The sequence below is a fragment of the Gouania willdenowi genome, chromosome 7, assembly GCF_900634775.1.
Source record: "Gouania willdenowi chromosome 7, fGouWil2.1, whole genome shotgun sequence".
Classification (NCBI taxonomy): Eukaryota; Metazoa; Chordata; class Actinopteri; order Blenniiformes; family Gobiesocidae; genus Gouania; species Gouania willdenowi.
The window spans coordinates 16,259,219-16,267,554 of NC_041050.1; the positions used below are offsets into that span (position 1 = coordinate 16,259,219).

The 8,336-nt window shown below is 38.0% G+C and overlaps 1 protein-coding gene and 9 non-coding genes across 10 annotated transcripts in view; all 10 read left to right on the forward strand.

Moving 5' to 3' along the window:
* nav1a (neuron navigator 1a) overlaps positions 1 to 2,937 on the forward strand; it is a 107,131-nt gene extending 104,194 nt beyond the window's left edge. Inside the window, exons 29-35 of the mRNA XM_028452225.1 lie at positions 758 to 856; positions 962 to 1,133; positions 1,276 to 1,535; positions 2,118 to 2,269; positions 2,358 to 2,429; positions 2,507 to 2,712; positions 2,783 to 2,937. Of these exons, the coding sequence (XP_028308026.1) occupies positions 758 to 856; positions 962 to 1,133; positions 1,276 to 1,535; positions 2,118 to 2,269; positions 2,358 to 2,429; positions 2,507 to 2,712; positions 2,783 to 2,937 (1,116 nt within the window). The remainder of the gene's footprint in view (positions 1 to 757; positions 857 to 961; positions 1,134 to 1,275; positions 1,536 to 2,117; positions 2,270 to 2,357; positions 2,430 to 2,506; positions 2,713 to 2,782) is intronic.
* Positions 2,938 to 3,753: 816 nt separating this feature from the next.
* On the forward strand, positions 3,754 to 3,825 carry trnag-ucc (transfer RNA glycine (anticodon UCC)). The gene has a single exon. It is a non-coding gene; the product is annotated as a tRNA-Gly (tRNA).
* Positions 3,826 to 4,273: 448 nt separating this feature from the next.
* trnag-ucc (transfer RNA glycine (anticodon UCC)) lies at positions 4,274 to 4,345 on the forward strand. Its single transcript has one exon. It is a non-coding gene; the product is annotated as a tRNA-Gly (tRNA).
* Positions 4,346 to 4,793: 448 nt separating this feature from the next.
* Positions 4,794 to 4,865, forward strand: trnag-ucc (transfer RNA glycine (anticodon UCC)). The gene has a single exon. It is a non-coding gene; the product is annotated as a tRNA-Gly (tRNA).
* A 426-nt stretch (positions 4,866 to 5,291) lies between these two features.
* trnag-ucc (transfer RNA glycine (anticodon UCC)) lies at positions 5,292 to 5,363 on the forward strand. Its single transcript has one exon. It is a non-coding gene; the product is annotated as a tRNA-Gly (tRNA).
* A 426-nt stretch (positions 5,364 to 5,789) lies between these two features.
* Positions 5,790 to 5,861, forward strand: trnag-ucc (transfer RNA glycine (anticodon UCC)). Its single transcript has one exon. It is a non-coding gene; the product is annotated as a tRNA-Gly (tRNA).
* Positions 5,862 to 6,309: 448 nt separating this feature from the next.
* trnag-ucc (transfer RNA glycine (anticodon UCC)) lies at positions 6,310 to 6,381 on the forward strand. Its single transcript has one exon. It is a non-coding gene; the product is annotated as a tRNA-Gly (tRNA).
* Positions 6,382 to 6,828: 447 nt separating this feature from the next.
* Positions 6,829 to 6,900, forward strand: trnag-ucc (transfer RNA glycine (anticodon UCC)). The gene has a single exon. It is a non-coding gene; the product is annotated as a tRNA-Gly (tRNA).
* Positions 6,901 to 7,325: 425 nt separating this feature from the next.
* Positions 7,326 to 7,397, forward strand: trnag-ucc (transfer RNA glycine (anticodon UCC)). The gene has a single exon. It is a non-coding gene; the product is annotated as a tRNA-Gly (tRNA).
* A 449-nt stretch (positions 7,398 to 7,846) lies between these two features.
* trnag-ucc (transfer RNA glycine (anticodon UCC)) lies at positions 7,847 to 7,918 on the forward strand. The gene has a single exon. It is a non-coding gene; the product is annotated as a tRNA-Gly (tRNA).
* Positions 7,919 to 8,336: the final 418 nt, after the last annotated feature.

Genomic DNA, 8,336 nt, shown 5'->3' on the forward strand with positions numbered 1-8,336 from the left:
TCCTCCTGGAGCCAAAAAAAATACCTTCTCAATGAAGACAATACAGTGTATCAAATTCTATACAGTTAAAATTAAATAGAATAATGTTTAATTTAATTTGATTTGATTTCTATTGATCATGTTAATGGCAACTTAAAAACAGTTTAAGAGAAAATAAAATAAATGGACATCAAGAAACAGAATCTTGCATGTCGAAATTCTTACGCATCTCAATGTACATGAACACAATGTTATATGAAAAAAAAAATTTTCAAGTTAATGTATTAAGAAGGTTGAATTTGATAACGCATGATCATGTGGTCAACACATGCTAATTGCTAATTTCTTGCCACACATAAAGCATGCATATTTAACCAGCACATTGGTGGTTAAATGAATCTGTTCCCACACAATTATAATCTCTATTTTCTTCCAGAATAGTGTTTCTGTTGGTTTAATTATCTTACCAGGGATTTAAAACTTAAGGTTAACCACAGGTGCAGGAAAGTTGATGGCCTGTAGAGTCATTGCACAATGTGATTTATTTTAGGTTAACAAATTGTTATATCTTAATTTTATTTGTCAATCATTAATAGCCTCTGTAAGAAAATAACTCTTTATTTCAATAGTTTTTCTTAAAGCTATCGGGAGCCATTGCATAAGAGTCAAAGAGCCACATGAGGCTCCAGAGCCGCAGGTTGCAGACCCCTGCTTTAGAGCAACCTGGTAGAAGTTAGCTGTTTCTAACGTCAGTTTGTTCTCTTGTGTGTGTGTGTAGGAAAGCAGACAGCAGCAGGACTTCAATCTGGGCTCAGTCACGATCAACCCAAACACTGACTGGACCTGCCTTGACTCGCTCATCGCCAAAACCTTCAAGGTCAGTTGAATCCACGAAACAGATGAACTGACTTTAAACTAATAGCTCGGTCGTTTTATATCATGACTGCTGATTTTCTTCTTTTTTTTTTGCTTTTACATTAAGGATTACTTAAGTCAAGTAGACCCGACCTCCGGCCTGGGTTTGACCTGTGATGCCTTGCTCATGTACCAGCTGCCTCAGGGTTGTCCAAAGATGTTAGGAGGAGAGAAACCCCAAACATCGCCTCATCAATGTCTTGGCAATGGCCCCTGTAGAATTTCAGTCACTTTGAAAGGTGAGCAGGTGACAAAATGGGATACTTTGTGTGTTTTGTTTTGTTCTTTATTTTAAGTCTGTGATTATTGCTACATTCTTCTCATCATACATCAAACTAAATGCCAATTAACCATTTTGTCCTCCATGCATGACTCTTGTAGGTATCAGAGAAAAGTCTATTGACTCGTTGGTGTTTGAGACCCTGGTCCCCAAACCCCTGATGCAGCACTACATCAGCCTGCTGCTGAAACACAGGCGTCTGGTTCTGTCCGGACCCAGCGGTACCGGGAAGACGTACCTCGCTCAGCGCCTTGCTCACTACCTATTGGAGCGAAGCCGAACGGACTCACTCGAGGTCGAGCCCAGTCTGCTTGGCTCCGCCCCCGTTGTCACCTTCAACATGCACCGGCAGTCACACAAGGTAAACCATCAATGTTAAATCATGCAGAGCACCTGTGTCAAACTCATGGCCCAGGGGGCAAATCTGGCCCTTTGGAGCATCAAATTCGGCCCGCAGAAAACATGAATCATTGTGTAAATGATACTCAACAATATTTGCAGGGGTTCACAGGTTTCCCGGAGCTTATATTGCATGATTGCAGTCATTTTTAATGTTACACTGTTTAAAAAACGCAACATTTTTACAAAATGATTACATTTTCCTCAAATTATTATATATTATTTCCCTTAATTAAATAGAAATTGGTCAAAAAATATTGGAAATTTAAAGTGTAGATCCTACTGGGACTGATATCTATCATTTATTGCTGGGATATGGTTGGTTTCTTGCATATTATGTATTTTATGTATCCGTAGAAGTGCAAACTAAAGCACAATATTGTTCAAATTACTTGTGTAAAATCTGTGGCCTGATTGAGATCAAGCTGCACCACATTTGGCCCCTGAACTAAAAGGAGTTTGACGCCCCTGATGTAGAGGCTGATGTGTGATGAAATATTCACCACTAATGGGATCTACCTCAAATTGATTTGTCTTTTTACAGGACCTGCAAATGTATCTGTTAAATCTAGCCAATCAGGTGGACAGAGAAATAGGAGGAGACTTGCCATTGGTTGTTATAATAGACGACATTACCAATTCATCAGCCATTACTGAGCTTGTTAACGGAGCCCTCACCTGTAAATATCATAAATGGTGAGTTTCTTCAGCTTTATTAATTAACCAATAAAAAATCTAAAAATTTTCCTTGTAAATATTTTATTGTGTGTTTTAATTGTTTCAGTCCTTATGTTCTTGGAACAACCAATCAGCCGGTTAGGATGACTTCAAACAATGGGCTACACCTCAGCTTTAGGTGGGTGATGTGTAACGTTTTCACACAGTTTTTAGAACCTGCTGCTTTAATCTACCGTTTCTGGTGTCTGACCACAGGATGGTGACGTTCTCAAACAATGTAGAGCCTGCAAACGGGTTCCTGCGGAGGTATCTGCACCGAAAAGCTATAGAGGCGCACCGGGAGCAGGAGCAGGTCTCTGCTCCGTACCAGGCTCTCCTTTGTGTTCTCGACTGGATCCCTGAGCTCTGGTACCACCTGCACGCTTTCCTGGAGAAACACAGCACCTCAGACTTCCTCATAGGTGAGCTACAGCTGAGGTTGAGTTTCAGATCTGTACAAGATGAATGACTTTACAATCTCGACCCCTGCAGGTCCCTGCTTCTTTCTGTCATGTCCCGTGTCAGTCGATGAGTTCAGGCAGTGGTTCATTGACTTATGGAACCACTCCATCATACCGTATCTTCAGGAGGGAGCAAAAGATGGCATCAAGGTGAACAGTAGAGAGGATTATTCTGACACTGTTTAAAGGAAAACACAGTGAAATGTTGACTTTTTACACTTTAAGACTAAAAAGATCACAATGGACACTATTGTTTTGAAAAGAGATATGTACCCTGTAATTACAAGATAAATAGGCTTTTTAACAGTACAAATAACAGCTTACTGATTTTAATCCAATAACTTTAAAGAGATCATCATTATATCATATTGAAATATCAGATATGATCACTTTATAAACAAATCACATATGGCATGACAGCTAAGGGCATGTTTTTTAACACTGAAGACGTATTTAAAATTTGAAAATTCTACATATTGCACCTTTAAAATGTGTGTTATTACTCATTCATTCCATTCCAGCAGTTGACCCGGGTTCGATTCCCGGCCAACGCATCAGCTTTTAATCATTAATAAGAGGCGATTATCCATACAGTTCCTGTCGCTACGTATAAGTTTATTAAACCAACTGGAACAGTTGATAAACTCTTGGATGAGTTTGACGCAAAAGTTTGTGATGTCATGGCTCCAATCAAAACTAAGAGAACACAAGACACATTTGAGCAAGACTGAGACAGTGCAGAATTTGAAATATGATTGTAAAAGAGCTGAGCGTAAATGGAGAACAACAAAAATGGAACACCCTGCCAGCAGAGTGAAGTGAATATTCAATGTGAACATTTTAAAATCCAATTTAAAGGCACCTTTTTTCTCTCCTGCTTATGACTGAGAGGGAGATTTTTGGTCATGTTGTTGTTGATTTAATGTTTTTACTTTGGATTTTTAATGTTTTTACTTTGGAGTTTTAAATATTTTTAATTTGGCTTTTTTTTACCAGTATCAGGTGTTGGTGGTATAGTGGTGAGCATAGCTGCCTTCCAAGCAGTTGACCCGGGTTCGATTCCCGGCCAACGCATCAGCTTTTAATCATTAATAAGCGGCGATTATCCATACAGTTCCTGTCGCTACGTATAAGTTTATTAAACCAACTGGAACAGTTGATAAACTCTTGGATGAGTTTGACGCAAAAGATTGTGATGTCATGGCTCCAATCAAAACTAAGAGAACACAAGACACATTTGAGCAAGACTGAGACAGTGCAGAATTTGAAATATGATTGTAAAAGAGCTGAGCGTAAATGGAGAACAACAAAAATGGAACACCCTGCCAGCAGAGTGAAGTGAATATTCAATGTAAACATTTTAAAATCCAATTTAAAGGCACCTTTTTTCTCTCCTGCTTATGACTGAGAGGGAGATTTTTGGTCATGTTGTTGTTGATTTAATGGTTTTACTTTGGATTTTTAATGTTTTTACTTTGGAGTTTTAAATATTTTTAATTTGGCTTTTTTTTACCAGTATCAGGTGTTGGTGGTATAGTGGTGAGCATAGCTGCCTTCCAAGCAGTTGACCCGGGTTCGATTCCCGGCCAACGCATCAGCTTTTAATCATTAATAAGAGGCGATTATCCATACAGTTCCTGTCGCTACGTATAAGTTTATTAAACCAACTGGAACAGTTGATAAACTCTTGGATGAGTTTGACGCAAAAGTTTGTGATGTCATGGCTCCAATCAAAACTAAGACAACACAAGACACATTTGAGCAAGACTGAGACAGTGCAGAATTTGAAATATGATTGTAAAAGAGCTGAGCGTAAATGGAGAACAACAAAAATGGAACACCCTGCCAGCAGAGTGAAGTGAATATTCAATGTGAACATTTTAAAATCCAATTTAAAGGCACCTTTTTTCTCTCCTGCTTATGACTGAGAGGGAGATTTTTGGTCATGTTGTTGTTGATTTAATGTTTTTACTTTGGATTTTTAATGTTTTTACTTTGGAGTTTTAAATATTTTTAATTTGGCTTTTTTTTGCATAAATCAGGTGTTGGTGGTATAGTGGTGAGCATAGCTGCCTTCCAAGCAGTTGACCCGGGTTCGATTCCCGGCCAACGCATCAGCTTTTAATCATTAATAAGCGGCGATTATCCATACAGTTCCTGTCGCTACGTATAAGTTTATTAAACCAACTGGAACAGTTGATAAACTCTTGGATGAGTTTGACGCAAAAGTTTGTGATGTCATGGCTCCAATCAAAACTAAGACAACACAAGACACATTTGAGCAAGACTGAGACAGTGCAGAATTTGAAATATGATTGTAAAAGAGCTGAGCGTAAATGGAGAACAACAAAAATGGAACACCCTGCCAGCAGAGTGAAGAGAGCATTCAATGTGAACATTTTAAAATCCAATTTAAAGACACCTTTTTTCTCTCCTGCTTATGACTGAGAGGGAGATTTTTGGTCATGTTGTTGTTGATTCAATGTTTATACTTTGGAGTTTTAAATATTTTTAATTTGGCTTTTTTTTACCAGTATCAGGTGTTGGTGGTATAGTGGTGAGCATAGCTGCCTTCCAAGCAGTTGACCCGGGTTCGATTCCCGGCCAACGCATCAGCTTTTAATCATTAATAAGAGGCGATTATCCATACAGTTCCTGTCGCTACGTATAAGTTTATTAAACCAACTGGAACAGTTGATAAACTCTTGGATGAGTTTGACGCAAAAGTTTGTGATGTCATGGCTCCAATCAAAACTAAGACAACACAAGACACATTTGAGCAAGACTGAGACAGTGCAGAATTTGAAATATGATTGTAAAAGAGCTGAGCGTAAATGGAGAACAACAAAAATGGAACACCCTGCCAGCAGAGTGAAGTGAGCATTCAATGTGAACATTTTAAAATCCAATTTAAAGGCACCTTTTTTCTCTCCTGCTTATGACTGAGAGGGAGATTTTTGGTCATGTTGTTGTTGATTTAATGTTTTTACTTTGGAGTTTTAAATATTTTTAATTTGGCTTTTTTTTACCAGTATCAGGTGTTGGTGGTATAGTGGTGAGCATAGCTGCCTTCCAAGCAGTTGACCCGGGTTCGATTCCCGGCCAACGCATCAGCTTTTAATCATTAATAAGAGGCGATTATCCATACAGTTCCTGTCGCTACGTATAAGTTTATTAAACCAACTGGAACAGTTGATAAACTCTTGGATGAGTTTGACGCAAAAGATTGTGATGTCATGGCTCCAATCAAAACTAAGAGAACACAAGACACATTTGAGCAAGACTGAGACAGTGCAGAATTTGAAATATGATTGTAAAAGAGCTGAGCGTAAATGGAGAACAACAAAAATGGAACACCCTGCCAGCAGAGTGAAGTGAATATTCAATGTAAACATTTTAAAATCCAATTTAAAGGCACCTTTTTTCTCTCCTGCTTATGACTGAGAGGGAGATTTTTGGTCATGTTGTTGTTGATTTAATGTTTTTACTTTGGATTTTTAATGTTTTTACTTTGGAGTTTTAAATATTTTTAATTTGGCTTTTTTTTACCAGTATCAGGTGTTGGTGGTATAGTGGTGAGCATAGCTGCCTTCCAAGCAGTTGACCCGGGTTCGATTCCCGGCCAACGCATCAGCTTTTAATCATTAATAAGAGGCGATTATCCATACAGTTCCTGTCGCTACGTATAAGTTTATTAAACCAACTGGAACAGTTGATAAACTCTTGGATGAGTTTGACGCAAAAGTTTGTGATGTCATGGCTCCAATCAAAACTAAGACAACACAAGACACATTTGAGCAAGACTGAGACAGTGCAGAATTTGAAATATGATTGTAAAAGAGCTGAGCGTAAATGGAGAACAACAAAAATGGAACACCCTGCCAGCAGAGTGAAGTGAATATTCAATGTGAACATTTTAAAATCCAATTTAAAGGCACCTTTTTTCTCTCCTGCTTATGACTGAGAGGGAGATTTTTGGTCATGTTGTTGTTGATTTAATGTTTTTACTTTGGATTTTTAATGTTTTTACTTTGGAGTTTTAAATATTTTTAATTTGGCTTTTTTTACCAATATCAGGTGTTGGTGGTATAGTGGTGAGCATAGCTGCCTTCCAAGCAGTTGACCTGGGTTCGATTCCCGGCCAACGCATCAGCTTTTAATCATTAATAAGAGGCGATTATCCATACAGTTCCTGTCGCTACGTATAAGTTTATTAAACCAACTGGAACAGTTGATAAACTCTTGGATGAGTTTGACGCAAAAGTTTGTGATGTCATGGCTCCAATCAAAACTAAGACAACACAAGACACATTTGAGCAAGACTGAGACAGTGCAGAATTTGAAATATGATTGTAAAAGAGCTGAGCGTAAATGGAGAACAACAAAAATGGAACACCCTGCCAGCAGAGTGAAGTGAGCATTAAATGTGAACATTTTAAAATCCAATTTAAAGGCACCTTTTTTCTCTCCTGCTTATGACTGAGAGGGAGATTTTTGGTCATGTTGTTGTTGATTTAATGTTTTTACTTTGGAGTTTTAAATATTTTTAATTTGGCTTTTTTTACCAATATCAGGTGTTGGTGGTATAGTGGTGAGCATAGCTGCCTTCCAAGCAGTTGACCCGGGTTCGATTCCTGGCCAACGCATCAGCTTTTAATCATTAATAAGAGGCGATTATCCATACAGTTCCTGTCGCTACGTATAAGTTTATTAAACCAACTGGAACAGTTGATAAACTCTTGGATGAGTTTGACGCAAAAGTTTGTGATGTCATGGCTCCAATCAAAACTAAGAGAACACAAGACACATTTGAGCAAGACTGAGACAGTGCAGAATTTGAAATATGATTGTAAAAGAGCTGAGCGTAAATGGAGAACAACAAAAATGGAACACCCTGCCAGCAGAGTGAAGTGAATATTCAATGTGAACATTTTAAAATCCAATTTAAAGGCACCTTTTTTCTCTCCTGCTTATGACTGAGAGGGAGATTTTTGGTCATGTTGTTGTTGATTTAATGTTTTTACTTTGGATTTTTAATGTTTTTACTTTGGAGTTTTAAATATTTTTAATTTGGCTTTTTTTTTACCTAAATCAGGTGTTGGTGGTATAGTGGTGAGCATAGCTGCCTTCCAAGCAGTTGACCCGGGTTCGATTCCCGGCCAACGCATCAGCTTTTAATCATTAATAAGAGGCGATTATCCATACAGTTCCTGTCGCTACGTATAAGTTTATTAAACCAACTGGAACAGTTGATAAACTCTTGGATGAGTTTGACGCAAAAGTTTGTGATGTCATGGCTCCAATCAAAACTAAGACAACACAAGACACATTTGAGCAAGACTGAGACAGTGCAGAATTTGAAATATGATTGTAAAAGAGCTGAGCGTAAATGGAGAACAACAAAAATGGAACACCCTGCCAGCAGAGTGAAGTGAGCATTCAATGTGAACATTTTAAAATCCAATTTAAAGGCACCTTTTTTCTCTCCTGCTTATGACTGAGAGGGAGATTTTTGGTCATGTTGTTGTTGATTCAATGTTTATACTTTGGAGTTTTAAATATTTTTAATTTGGCTTTTTTTTACC